General features: G+C 36.2%; 1 protein-coding gene across 6 annotated transcripts in view; it reads left to right on the top strand.

Annotated features, from left to right (window-relative positions):
* ITGB8 (integrin subunit beta 8) overlaps positions 1-15,231 on the top strand; it is a 74,915-nt gene that overhangs the window by 17,260 nt on the left and 42,424 nt on the right. For all 6 annotated transcript variants that reach the window (XM_084620721.1, XM_084620722.1, XM_084620724.1 and 3 more), the window contains exons 2-3: positions 2,444-2,529; positions 7,397-7,571. In XM_084620721.1, the coding sequence (XP_084476847.1) occupies positions 2,444-2,529; positions 7,397-7,571 (261 nt within the window). The remainder of the gene's footprint in view (positions 1-2,443; positions 2,530-7,396; positions 7,572-15,231) is intronic.

Raw genomic sequence — 15,231 nt, 5'->3', positions numbered from 1 at the left:
CCATCTTCTCACAAATGAAAAGAAGTTGGATGGTAACAAAGAACAACACTGCCCTGCCTTGCACTCATTTCAGGTCTAGTCCAAGTTTACCATGTTTCTTTTTTTAAAGTACACCTCATAGACCAGTTTTTGCTCTTTTTACTTTCCTTGATGCTCCCTCCACTTACCTAGCACTGACATCCTCTTTGTCCGTTCAAGCAGTTTCTCTTCTGCTGCAAGAACCTTCTCCTCTTCATCTCTTGCCATCTAAAATTGTGTTCCTGTATCTCTTCAGTTTATCAACACTCTGTCATCTGATAACACATATTTTCTCCCTTTTGTATATGTGTTAATTTCTCTCTCTGCATTATTATTATTATATTTTATAATAAAACATTTTGGATATAGCTCGTATAAAATAGAAGGCAGATCAAACTTCTATTTAAGTCATTGTGAGTTTTGTCACTAACTTAAAAATGTGAGCAGGATAACACCTTAAGGTCCTATTCTATTAACATTGATCTATTTTGTTTATACCAGTAGTTCCCAAGCTATCATCAAGTGAGCATCAGTTATGCCAGGAGCTCTTGCTGGTTGCCTGCGGAGAGCTGGCTGATTGTGTAATGCTGGTTCTCCTTGAATCCAGCTGCTAAAATCACATTAAAAGAAGCTAAAATATTAAATACTTTCTCAATATTATTTTTAGTGTGAGCTGTTGTTTTAACTGTCATAAGGATTTTGTTCTGGGAGGGGAAGTGGCCTGCATGATGATGAATGGGAAGGAGGTGATCTTTGAGATCTTTATTAAGGTGTGGTCAATGCTATGGAAAAGTTAGAGAACCTCTGGTTTATTCAATGTCAAAATCTTGAATGAAAAACAAGTGTCTCTTAAAGCAGCATGTGCATGTTATAATGGATGCAAGATTGTGTATTATAATATTCAGTGTACTGGTGGATCCCATGTGCTGTAATTTATTACATTTGCACTTACTGACTTTGTTCCCAGTATAAATTACAGCTTTAACATTTGGACCATATGAAACTAAAATATTATCTTCCAAAATTTTAGCCTTATAGTCGCTGCCGGCTTCTGTGCAAATTGATTGTGACATTTTCCAGCAGCACAATTTGATTGTGACATTTCCAGCATTATTTATCAATAATTTGTATTAAACACTCTCATTATATATCAGAAGCAAATCATTTTCATATTTGTGCTTTTTACATTTCAGCAAGTTACTTTTCTAGTAATGTTTTGATTTTGAATTTCTTGGAGTCAATTTGATTTCATCATACATAATTTTCTTTGTCACATATGGAAGAACTGATGCTTTGCTATTTTTGACACAGTAAACCTTCAGTTTTGTGAGTTACCAGGAATTATAATGCTTTCGTGATAAATTGAATTATTCTGAAATCAGTACTGTATTGAAAACAGCGAGGTTTCTGTTTTTGACAAATGACCACTTAATTACAATTTGTATATACCCAGTTATGAGTTTTCATGTCTCCGTAGGGTGTTAAGGGTGACTTGTAGGTTTTTATTTTATTTTATTTGCAAGATTGTTTACTGGCAATTAAAAGTTCACAAAAACTTTTAAGGGCACCTTTAGGCAATTAGTAATAGTGTAAGATGTCATCTGCTGTCTTCAAAAGGGGTCATGTATTTTGATGTTGATCACTGTGTCTGCTGCACTCCAATTTAAATATACTTCCCTCTCAGGAAGAGTCTCTGCTACCACAGACATACACTCCGATGGAGAATCACTTAGGCTATGTCTACACTGCATACCTTACAATGGCGCGGCTGTAGCAGCACAGATGCGCCGTTGTAAGGTATGCAGTGTAGCCTTTCTCTTTTGCCAGGAGAGAGCTCTCCTGATGACAAAATAAAACCACCCCTAATGAGCAGCGGTAGCTTTGTCAGCAGGAGAGTGTTTCCCACCAAAGAAGCGCTGACCACACCGGCACTTTTTGTCATTAAAACTTTTTTTCACACCCCTGAGCAACAAAAGTTTTAACGATGAAAGTACAGTGTACACATAGCCTTACACTGAATATGCTGAAAGAGTCTGTTTAATGTTGATGCTCAGAGAGGGCTGATTAACTCTAGAAGAATAGATCTCGTTTCAGAGGCAAACTGCCAGTCTTTTGTATGAAAGGTTTGAGAATAGTGAGAGTTGACACCATGCCCTCCAAAAACACAGGGACGAAGCAATATGCTAAGCAGTGTAATGATGGGTGGGAAGAATATTTCAATTATCTGAATGTAGTCATTAAGATTTGCATAGGTGCTCTCTGTTTACCTGTCTTCTGTCCTTTCCTTCTCTTATTCAAAAACTTTGTCATCAGTCTTAATCTGCTAAATAGCAGTTTATTTAATCAGAGTTTAAAGTTAGGCATTTTACAGAGTTCCCACATACCATCATGAATCACTAATGTTTGTTTTTATATTTCATTACAGCGGAAAACAGATGTGCTACTTCAAATGCACTAACGTGCACAGTGTGCCTTGCCCTGGGCCCAGAGTGTGGATGGTGTTCTCAGGAGGTGAGCTATTTCTTTGTTTTATTGTTGTATTTATTTATTTTAGATGCTTCTAACACACGCAGATGAAGGAACTCCAAAATATGAAAAAGAAAGATATTGAGAAATCACAGGGGAAAATCTATTTAGACTTACTCTTGGAGACAACACCTGAGAAATCATGTGAAATATATTTTGTTGCCAAAAGAGAAAATGTTACTTTTTTTATTTGGAAAATTACAGTAATTTTTAAATAAAGTGTGAACCTTTTTATGTTTTCCATCTACTTTATAGACAGCATTGGCAGACTAAAAGTAACTTTGGGGAGTTCAAAAGTTTTTGGCCTCAACAACACGAAATTATTTATCAATAATTTGTATTAAACACTCTCATTATATATCAGAAGCAAATCATTTTCATATTTGTGCTTATTACATTTCAGCAAGTTACTTTTCTAGTAATGTTTTGATTTTGAATTTCTTGGAGTCAATTTGATTTCATCATACATAATTTTCTTTGTCACATATGGAAGAACTGATGCTTTGCTATTTTTGACACAGTAAACCTTCAGTTTTGTGAGTTACCAGGAATTATAATGCTTTCGTGATAAATTGAATTATTCTGAAATCAGTACTGTATTGAAAACAGCGAGGTTTCTGTTTTTGACAAATGACCACTTAATTACAATTTGTATATACCCAGTTATGAGTTTTCATGTCTCCGAAGGGTGTTAAGGGTGACTTGTAGGTTTTTATTTTATTTTATTTGCAAGATTGTTTACTGGCAATTAAAAGTTCACAAAAACTTTTAAGGGCACCTTTAGGCAATTAGTAATAGTGTAAGATGTCATCTGCTGTCTTCAAAAGGGGTCATGTATTTTGATGCTCATATTGCAGCCAATGGGTTTCTCTCTCTCCACTTCATGCCAGCATAATTTTAGAGGCTCAATGGTGGGTCAGTTAAAATACTACATTATTACATTTAATCTTTGCGTATTTTTCCATATTGTTTTGTTACAAAATCACTTTTAAACTTTCCATTTTGTATATGCAATTTTTAAAGTGTGTATTTTTATATTTCTTCAATATACTACAAAAATTGCTAATTTGATTGTTTTAAAGTTGTTAATTAGAACTGATGGTAGGTACTATTTTTCTCTTTCTGTTTATGCACTGACTGCAACTTCTACATGTGTATTTGTTACCCCCCAAGTGTTCATCCAGTAATTTGTGAACAAACGTCACCCTTTCTCTTTCACTATGGGCATGTGTACTCTTTAGGGACTATACTGGAATAGCTACAGTGCTGTAGCTTTGCCGCCATAACCCATCACTGTATGAACACCATCTCCATAAACAATGGGGATATTCTTCTATTGACCTAGCTGCATGTACACTGGGGGGGGGGGGAGGGGAGGGTTTACGTCAGTAGAGCTACAGCACTCAAGAGTGGATTTTTCACACCCCTGACCAACATAGCAATGTCAAGCTACATTTTAAATGTAGAACAGGCCAATGTCTTTTACCCTTGTGCTATTTCTCATTGCCATGTGTGGTTGGTCATCTGAGTTGCCTGTTGTCATTACTACTCCCTGGTTGAATGATTGTCTTGTTTTATTATTTTGCTGAAGAGAATTCAGATAGTGACTAGCAAATAATGAATAACACACTGTCATTATGAATATTTTAGATGAATCATTTTTCCTGTTTAAAATTCATTAAACTTTCTGGATTTGCCACCCCTTTCATAAATAACTGGTGGCATCCATACTCACGAATAACAATTAACATACCCCAGAAATGATAATTTGCTACTTTATTTGCACGTAAACACAAACAAATTTGAAGCTATTCAACTAGCTCTCATATAACTAAATGAAAGACTTTCTGTCATCAAAACTAATTATTAAATTTTGTCTGTGCTTGTTATGACCATCTTTCAAAACTCCTTGTGTAAGAGAATTTTTTTGCAACCACACCCTCTTTCTTTTTCTTTCCCATTTTATGTTTTCTGCATTTCTTTAACTGTGTGAGCTACTATGGGAGTATTTTATGAATTTCAGCAAACAAAGCCCGAGTTCATCTGTCAATAAAAGAAAAATTGATTGATCCACTTCTGTTTGATATTTTTTAAAGAAGTTCTCATACATTTAATTTATCCTTTGAAAACAACCTGTTTTGTGAAAGTAACCCACTAAAAAAATCTGTGGCCACAGAAGTTAATTAAGTAAGGTTCCATGAAAGATCATCTCATTCTATAGTTTGCTTAGTCTGACACGCAAGCCATCCCTAAGGCTCTGGAATGCGGGGAAACATACCCAAACCCACCTCTGTCTAAAAGTTTTGGAGCTATAAGCAAGGGAGAGCTCCATTGCAGAAGCCCCCTTTTACTGTCATCTACATCTCCCAGTATTTTGTCAATTTAAAACTAGGGCTGTCAAGCAATTTAAAAAAGTAAATATGCAATTAAGCGCATGATTGAACAGTAATAGAATACCATTTATTTAAAAACTTTTGGATGTTTTTTACATTTTCAAATATATTGATTTCAATTACAACACAGAATACAAAGTGTACAGTGCTCACTTTATATTTATTTTTGATTATGAATATTTGCACTGTTAAAAAATAATATCTTTCAATTTACCTAACATAAGTACTGTAGTGCAATCTCTTTATCATGAAAGTTGAACCTACAAATGTAGAATTATGTACAAAATATAACTGCATTCAAAAACAAAACAATGTAAAACTTTAGAGCTTGCAAGTCCACTCAGTCTTACTTCTTTTTTGGCCAATTGCTCAGACAAACAAGTTTTTTTACATTTATAGGAGACAGTGCTGCCTGCTTCTTGTTTACAATATCACCTGAAAGTGAGAACAGGTGTTTGTATGGCACTGTTGTAGCCGGCATCGCAAGATATTTACATGCCAGATTCGCTAAAGATTAGTATGTCCCGCCATGCTTCAACCACCATTCCAGAGGGCATGCATCCATGCTGATGACGGGTTCTGCTCAATAACGATCCAAAGAAGTGCTGACTGATACATGTTCATTTTCATCATCTGAGTTAGATGCCACCAGCAGAAGGTTGATTTTCTTTTTTGGTGGTTTAGGTTCTGTGGTTTCTGCATCAGAGTGTTGCTCTTTTAAGACTTCTGAAGGTATTCTCCACACCTCATCCCTCTTAGATTTTGGAAGGCACTTCAAATTCTTAAACCTTGGGTTGAGTGCTGTAGCTATCTTTAGAAATCTCACATTGGTACCTTCTTGGCATTTTGTCAGTGAAAGTGTTCTTAAAACGAACAACATGTGCTAAGTCATTGTCCGAGACTGCTATAACATGAATTATATGGCAAAATGTGGGTAAAACAGACGAGGAGACATACAATTCTCCCCAAGGAGTTGAGTCACAAATTGTACAAATTATTTTTTTACCAAGCATATTCTGTGGAATGGTGGCCAAAGTATGAGGGGGCATATGAATATTTAGCATATCTGGCACATAAATACCTTATAATGTCGGAAACAAAAGTGCTGTGCAAACACACTTTCTCACTTTCAGTTGACATAAATAAGAAGTGCGCAGTATTATCTTTCATAAATGTAAACAAACTTGTTTGTCTTAGTGATTGGCTAAATAAGAAGTAGGACTGAGTGGACTTGTAGGCGCTAAAGTTTTACACTGTTTTGTTTTTGAGTGCAGTTATGTAACAAAAAAATACATTTGTAAGTTGCACTTTAATGATGAAGAAATCAGCTACAGTACTTGTATGAGGTGAACTGAAAAATACTATTTCTGTTTATTATTTTTACAGTGCAGATATTTGTAATAAAATAAAATATAAAGGGAGCACTGTACACTGTACATTTATAATTGAAATCAATATATTTGAAAATGTAGAAAAACATCCAAAAATATTTAATACATTTTAATTGTTATTCTATTGTTTAACAGTGTGATTAAAACTGTGATTAATCGCGATTTAATTTTTTTGAGTTGATTGCATGAGTTAACTGCAATTAATGGACAGCCCTATTTAAGACACTTCCTATCTCATACACAGGCAACCACAAAACAAGGAGGATACTGGTCTAACTGTCTCTTCTGGCTTATGTAGGGGGAACAGATGGGCTCAGCAGCTTGTAGATTTTAAGGCCAGAAGAGACCATTAAATCATGTAGTCTGTCATCCTGTATAGCATGCATCATAGAACTTCACCCCGGTTTTGAGCCCAGTACAGCTCACCCACAGTTGTGCAATTGCTAGGAAGATGTAATAGGCTTCCTCCTCACCAAACACTCAAATACCCCCTACAAAAGACTTCCAGAAATATAGCAGTTCCCACTGGTCCCAGTGGGAGCTGCTGAGTTTCCAGAAACTTGAAAATCTGGCCACTTGTTGAGTAACTTAACTATAGATATTGGTCCTAATTTGGAAAATATTGTCTTAAACAAAATTTCCAGTAGACTTTTTCTGAGAAATGAGCAGTGCATTTTGAAGTAAAATAGTAAGTGTGGATCACACTACTTTGGTGGAACTGCTTTAGTGAATATAGCACAACAAACAATTTTACAGTGACATAATGACAGTGTATACCATCCTTTTTCCAAAGGCAGCTTGTTCTAATAGTGCAAAATCATCTCTCTATTCAAAAAGTTTTGTCCTTTAAAGAAAAAATATTTTTAGATTTAATTTCTATTTTAAGTATTTGCTTGTCATTGTTCTTATTAATAACATGTGGCTTCCATGGCCTTGCACAACAGTCTTTGCAATTATAGTAGCACGTTCTAGTGTTTGAAACACTTGTTATTTGGTAACTTGGTTTCCTTTGAAGATTATATTTTTTTAACTTAAAATGGTTTGTACCTTTTGCCTCTTTTCAACCAGGATTTCATGTCAGGAGCAACACAGAAGGGACGATGTGACATGATTTTTAATTTAATAAAAAAAGGCTGCCAATCAGAATTTATAGAAAATCCCACCATTCGTGTAACGATACCCAGCGACCACAAAGAAAATACACAAGTAACACCGGGAGAGGTTTCAATCCAACTGCGTCCAGGTTTGGTTATCTAAAACATTGCTACTGTATTAAATCTAAACTAAATACAGGGATGCTTCAATCCAGTTTGTGAGGCAATGGCTGTAATTTATTGTTTAGAAGAATGAAACTAACCATCTTTCATCTATAAAACTATTTGTAGAATTATAACTCCAATGTTCCTGTTGATATAGCTAAAAATTATATCTCTTGGCATCTATGCCCATTAACTCAGGATCAGGCTGCTATTGAGTTTCACAAACAGGGACATGGAGGTGAAGGTGAAAACATTTTGCGGTGTTTTGTCTCGTTTTTATTTGTTAGCTGTTTCCATCCTGATCCACCAAGTTAACGTCAAGAATGGAGTTTTGCACTTGGAAATATGCAGGTTAAGTTCCAGAGACTCACAAAAGACAGGTTATAGTTCTGTTGAATTATCCCAGAATTGGAAGAATGAAACCCACCTCATTAAACTAAATACCAAAACATTCTTTGGTCCATAATGTTGACTGTCTAACCAAATTGTTACGAAGTGACTTACTAGTTCATGCATCCAAACACAAAAAAGACATTTAGGATGTTTTTTGGATACACTCGTCTTGAAATCAGATTTTTTTTGCTTTTTTCTGTAGTGTAAATTTAATGCACATAAGTGCTAGAGTGAGAATGCTGGAGTATATTGTGTTATAACAGAATAGAAGACTGTAGGGTTGTTGTAAAAACCCGCATAGAATTTTCTGACTCTCATGCAATTTAAAATGTCAGTAGTATTGTTGTAATGTAGTTATTTTCTCACCTATAATCTAAACCATGCCATATCATATGACCATGTCATCCCATTTGATGAAAACTACCCAGAAAGGGAATAGATAATACAAAATATATCTGGCTTAGAAGCCACAAGGCACCCCAGAAATTGCCTCATCCAGAAGGAGCGGGGAGAATCTAGTAGCTTCATGGATGGGAGCAGTGGTTGTAGGTCTTCTAATCATGAACACTCAAGAAGGCTCTGTATGGATGACCCCAAACTTGTGGATCCTGGAGCATAGCTTGGAATGCCTGCCCCTCTAGACTGCTCCCCAGCCATCTTCCTATTCCTTCAGCCTCAAGCTCCTGGCTGGCTCAGTGGCCATGTTTCAATTCATCCCTGGCCAACAGCCATCCACTCTACCCCGTTGTCACAAGGGGATAGACATCATGTATTGGAGATTAATACTGGTCTGAATAGCATTAATTTCCAGTGAAGTCATCAGTTGGAAAGGCCATGAGTTTCAAAGTGGTGCATGCTCTTTAGAGCAAGAGCTGCAACTCCTGCTACATTCTTTCCTGGTAGCAATGCCTCAGCCCCCACCTGCAAAACAATAGTGTCAAAGGGATGTTGATGCCTTAGAGGAAAGGGAGCTGCTCCTTTTCCTACACAGTTTTCATATACAGCTCACACAGGTGACCTGTTTCCTCACCTCACTGGCATGTGTGCATATTCAAAAGTAGCACTTTGCTAAAGTGTGTGATGTTTGTTGTGAAGCTTGGGACATCACCTGAGACTTTCAAAGGGGCCTAAGGGACTTAGGCTTCCAAGTCCTATTGACTTTCAGTGGGAATTAGAACCTATTTCTTTTTGCTCCCTTTGAAAATTCCAAGCCATTATGTATATGTCAGCTTTATTATGCACTTCAGGTTCAAAAATCATTAAATGGATTACGTGCACTTATATGAGCAGACTTTTTCATATGTATTATATTTAATAAGTAATCCAAGTGACTGTAAAATACAGTAATTTGCATTTTACTTAGCTGTTTCAGACCACAATTGAATGAAAATTGATAATACTATCTACCTCTGCTGTGCATCCCAATGAAGTGGTACACCGCTCTCTTACTGAAGCTTGCCTCTCGGTTTATGGTCTGTCAGAATTATAAAATTTGCCTTTATTCTCTCAGAAAAGCCATATATTTCCAAATTAACGCAACTTTAACTGCAAAATATTGTAGTTCGTTCTTCCCAAATAAATGGTATTGTTGGATCATGTTGGCGGTCAGTGCAAGGGTCATGGATCAGAGATGAAAAATAGAGAATAAATGTTATAAACTGTGAGATACTATTCCTTATAAATATAATGGATAAACTGTGCAACTTTAGACATCTTTTTAGATACAATGCTTATAACATATACATCTCTTTTATCTGGTGAAGAAATGGGAGGAAGTCTTTACTGAATTGGACAACTAGAATGAAACCCAGCGTAACAGTAGATTTTAAAAAGTGCATAATAGAAACTCATTGTCATAGCTCCAGGTTAAACACTGACCATATCTGGGAGAAGTAGTGATATGAAATCATCTCCCACGGCTATATTCTCACACATGGATCTGTCAGAACAAAGAGAAGAGCGTCCGATGTAAATTGTGCTGCCCTTAGCAGATGTATCAATAAACCTATTTTATTTTTCCCGTTTTCATACAAGAATCTGAATGACCTGTTATATGCCTGTTACTTTTGCAGAACTCATAATTTCTGGTACTGTAACATGAGGGTGTAACTTGGAGTAGTGAAATGAAGAAAGAGATTTAGGCTGAATATATGGAAGAGACTTAGGGTGATATCTGTTAGAACCTAAAACAAACTTGTTTTAAGCACAGCTGTGAAATATGGCTGGGACTCAACTTTGTTATAATAATATTTCTTCTTTCCTGAATAGACCAAACCCTAATTCTTATATTTATACTGCGGAATTTTAACCTAGGGTGTTACCTGAGTTTAAACACTGTTCCTTAACAGGTTTATAATCTAAATGGGTGGGGAGTATTTCACACAGGCAAGAAGAAACATTTCTGTAATGCATTTGGGCCGCAGCCATGTTTCACAGTCATGTTCAAACAGGATTATTTTTGTAATGTAGATGGCGGCCCTGAGGTTGTAAAAAGACTTTTTTGAGAGAAATGGTGGAAAACTAGATTGGACAAAGCAGTAGACAGTGTACCATAGGGAACACCTGTCCTGGCAGGAGATAAACTAGATGTTCTAATATGTCCCTTCGTTTACTAGTTCCTGTTGGCCAAATTCTGTGGTCCCTGACTAAGGAAAACTCTCAACAGAGACTGCAGAATTTGGCACTTTAACCTTAAAATTGCTACTTCTTTTTTTCTGGTCTTTTCTATTTTGTGTTCTTCCTTTATCTTCTAAGTTTAGATTCTCCTATAAAAATAATCTTCCTTTGAGGATACACAATCTATATTGCTTGTGAACCCATACAATAAATTTGTGAGCTAAAATTCCTAGATTGTAGATTTGTTTGGTTTTGTTTTTTTGTAGGGCTATCGATTTAATCGCAGTGAACTCATGTGATTAACTTAAAAAAATTAATCATGGTTAAAAAAATTAATTGCACTGTTATACAATAGAATACCAAATGAAATTTATGAAATATTTTGATGTTTTTCTACATTTTCAAGTATATTGATTTCTATTACAGCACAGAATACAAAAGTGCACAGTGCTCACTTTATATTATTATTTTTGATTACCAATATTTCCACTGTAAAAATGATAAACAAAAGAAATAATATTTTTCAGTTTGCCTCATACAAGTGCTGTAGTGCAATCTCTTTATCATGAAAGCGTAACTTACAAATGCAGATTTTTTTTAGTGCAGTTATGTAACAAAAAATAAACAGTGTAAAACTTTAGAGCCTACAAGTCCACTCAGTCCTACTTCTTGTTCAGCCAATTGATAAGACAAACAAGTTTGTTTACATTTACAGGAGATACTGCTGCCTGCTTCTTATTTACAATGTCCCTGAAAGTGAGAACAGGCATGCCCCTTCATGCTTTGGCCACCATTTCAGAGGATATGCTTCCATGCTGATGATGATCATTAAAACCATAATACATTAAATAGATTTGTGACTGAACTCCTTGGGGGAGAATTGTATGTCTCCTGTTTTGTTTTACCCGCATTCTGCCGTATATTTCATGTTCTAGCAGTCTCGGATGATGACCCAGCACGTTTGCTTTAAAAACACTTTCACAGCAGATTTGACAAAATGCAAAGAAGGTACCAATGTGAGATTTCTAAAAATAGCTACAGCACTCGACCCAAGTTTTAAGAATCTGAAGTGCCTTCCAAAATCTGAAAGGGACAAGGGGTGGAGCATACTTTCAGAAGTCTTAAAAGAGCAACACTCAGATGTGGAAACTACAGAACCCGAACCACCAAAAAGGAAAATCAGTCTTCTGCTGGTGGGATCTGACTCAGATGATGAAAATGAACATGTCGGTGTGTTCCACTTTGGATCCTTATCGAGCCGAACCCGCCATCAGCATGGATGCATGTCCTCTGGAATGGTGGTTGAAGCATGAAGGAACATATGAATCTTTAGCACATCTGGCACATAAATATCTTGCAACGCAAGCTACAACAGTGCCATGCAAACGCCTTTTCTCACTTTCAGGTGACACTGTAAACAAGAAGTGGGCAGCATTGTCTCCTACCAATTGTAACCGAACTTGTTTGCCTGAGCAATTGGCTGAAGTAGGACTGAGTGGACTTGTAGGCTCTAAAGTTATACATTGTTTTATTTTTGAATACAGGGTTTTTTTGTACATAATTCTACATTTGTAAGTTCAACTTTCATAATAAAGAGATTGCACTACAGCACTTGTATTGGGTGAATTGAAAAATATTTTCTTTTGTTTTTTACAGTGCAAATATTTATAATCAAAAATAAATATAAAGCGAGCACTGTACACTTTGTATTCCGTGTTTAATTGAAATCAATATATTTGAAAATGTAGAAAACATCCAAAAATATTTAAATAAATTTTGTTCTATTATTGTTTAACAGCGCAATTAATTGCGATTAATGTTTTTTAATTGCGCTATTAAGCGTGATTGATTTTTTTTAATTGCTTGACAGCACTATATTTTTGTTTGGTTTTTGTTCACATTTACTATATGCTTGCAAAGACGCCTAAAGTTGATATAAGGAATAACTTCCCAGGTACATCTGTACACCTAAACTTGTCCTCGAACGAATGGAAAGTCGTTGTCTGATCAACTCAAATATGTGTGATCATGTGTCCTTCAACTCACTGTAGCCTACACAAGGTGAAGTGAGGGGAGGAAATTTTTTTATCTTTATAATATCAAAAGTATACTACTGTAAATCTTCTATACAAATTATAGCCACCGTCACAAAGACAATTGGACATTTAACGAGGAAGATGGGTCTTCTGTAGAAAAGCACTAAGGGAATTAAGGTCTGAGTCATCTTCACGTCTTACTGCAGGAGTGAAACACAAGTGAATGTTAGCCGTCCACCTATTCCACCCCTCAAATTATTGAAATGGTGGGTCACATTCTGATGCCCTTATTCACACTGAATCATACTTTACTTCTCTAAAAATCCCATTGACTGCAGTAGGACTACTTGTAGAGTAAGGTGGAATTCAGGCTGAGTAGGGGTCTCAGAATCTGGGCCTATCTAGCAGCTGTATTAAATTCTTTTAGGAGGGCTCTGAAATGTTTTGGACTAATATGCAACACAACCTTCTGAAAAGCTGGTTAAGTAATCTGCTTCCGATAAGTGAAAATGAGTTTAGAGATCTCCTCCTAGTCCTAAATGAACATCTGTCCACGTCGCAACGTTTCACAGAGTAAGAGCAGTTGCCAGTTCTTGCTCAAGAGTGGCATAAGACTGAAATTGCCCACGGTGCTAAGACTCAGAATTGAATAGATTGGCCACATTCTGCCCTTAGTTATACCCAGTGGAGTTGCATAGGTATAACTGTGGAAGGAATTTGACTCGCAGTATGGCGTTTGTATGGTATGTTATGCAGAATAAAAGTGTGTGTGGGGGAAGGATTTTTGTTTTGTTTTTAATCCTGGCTTTTAGGATTCACTTACGTAATCAGAAAAGCCAGGATTTATGTGGAAGAAAATAAAAGCTCTATTTATGACAAAATATTTTACATCGTGGGAGTTGCATTGCAAATTAAAGACTGTGAGGTTCATTTACAAAAAAAAATTGTTTTCATTGGCAAGTAGGATGCATATAGGTGGAGTTTCAGCATACTGAAATTTTGTTTTGTTCATACAAGAGCTGATCATGGACAAAATCTGAAATTTTCAGACAGAAAATGTTCATATATACCCCTCCCTGCCCTTCACCTCTCCCCCCCCAATCATCAGGTAATTTGCCTTTAAAATAGTTTTCATTTTAACTCAATGGGGCAGATCCTCAGTTGGTGTAAATTGCAATAGCTCTATTAAAGTCAACGGAACTTCACCAGTTAACACTAGCTGAGGATCTTGTCGAGTAGTGTCATTGTAGACTAATATCGGGAATAAATGCATAGCCACTTTTTTTATGATTTTTTTTTAAATACCTTCTGGTCAAGCATGTTGCACACTAGCTTTTGTTGAGCAGCTACAATAATTTCTTCTGTAACCCCTATCCTGCACTTGTCCTTCCCTATTGGTTTGCTATTTCCTCATTGTGTCATATCATACTAGATGGCATGATCTCTCCATAAGGATCTTCCACAATCTTATTTGTTCTGCAAAGTGTCTAGCATATTTTTGAGTGCTGTGAAATAACAAATAATTCAAACCCTCACAATGCTGAAATTAAATGCTACCCAGTTGTGTATTCATGTTGCTGTTTTTTGCTGGTATTGCAAAAACAACAAATAATGCAATAGGCTGTTCTTTTTAAAGGTTAGTGATTTTTGTTACATAAGAGATTGTAATGTGGCTCTGGGGGACAGACGACATTTGACATCCTGAGATAAAATGTTACCTTTGTTTGTTTTTGTCTGAGGTCAGCATAGGGATTTTTCTTCTTAAACTCACATTTAGTTTTTCTTTAATCCTGGAAAGATTTCTCACTGACTTCTTTAGCAACAATGTAATGGAAAACTTGAAGCCGTACATAACTAGGCATTTCAGGTCCTGTTCTCTCTGGGGTATGTGTGTATATAATACTTCTAGAGTTAGACACACCCGTCATGGGGATAACAGACCCATTTGTTAGCAAAGTAAAATGGTACAGTGAGGCCTTGTCTACACTGTGGGGGGGGTTGATCTAAGTTATGCAACTTCAGCTACGTGAATAACGTAGCTGAAGTCGACGTACTTAGATTTACTTACTGCGGTGTCTTCACTGAGGTAGTCGACTGCTGACGCTCCCCCATCGACTGCACCTACACTTCTCACTCTGGTGGAGTACAGGAGTTGACGGGAGAGCACTCGGCGGTCGATTTATCTTCACTAGATGTGATAAATCGACCCCCGCTGGATCGATTGCTCTGGAGGTAAGTGTAGACATGCCCTTAGAAACTATCAACCTTGAAGTGATAGAAATTCTTTCAGTTTTTGAGTCATGGTTCCTGTCTGGTATAATGCCAAATGGATTGTGTAATGAAGAATTTAAAAGATAATAGGAAAAGGCCCATTTTTAACAATAACCCACAAAGGAGACCAGCTAAATAAGTTTTATAAACACACCCTTTAAAATTTATTTTTAATGTACATTTAAAACCCTCGTTTAATTTTTAATTTATTTTTTCTGTTTGCCTGCAAGTGTTTATAGTGCCTGCAACATTAAAGGTAAATTTGCAGTATTATTAAAAGGGTACATTTGAAAATATGTAATAAACTTGTTTGTTTCCTTTTAACCAG

Source organism: Lepidochelys olivacea (genome assembly GCF_965140295.1).
Source record: "Lepidochelys olivacea isolate rLepOli2 genome assembly, chromosome: 2".
NCBI lineage: Eukaryota > Metazoa > Chordata > Testudines > Cheloniidae > Lepidochelys > Lepidochelys olivacea.
Note: the sequence above shows the minus strand (reverse complement) of the source record. Positions and strands in the feature narration are given on the sequence as shown.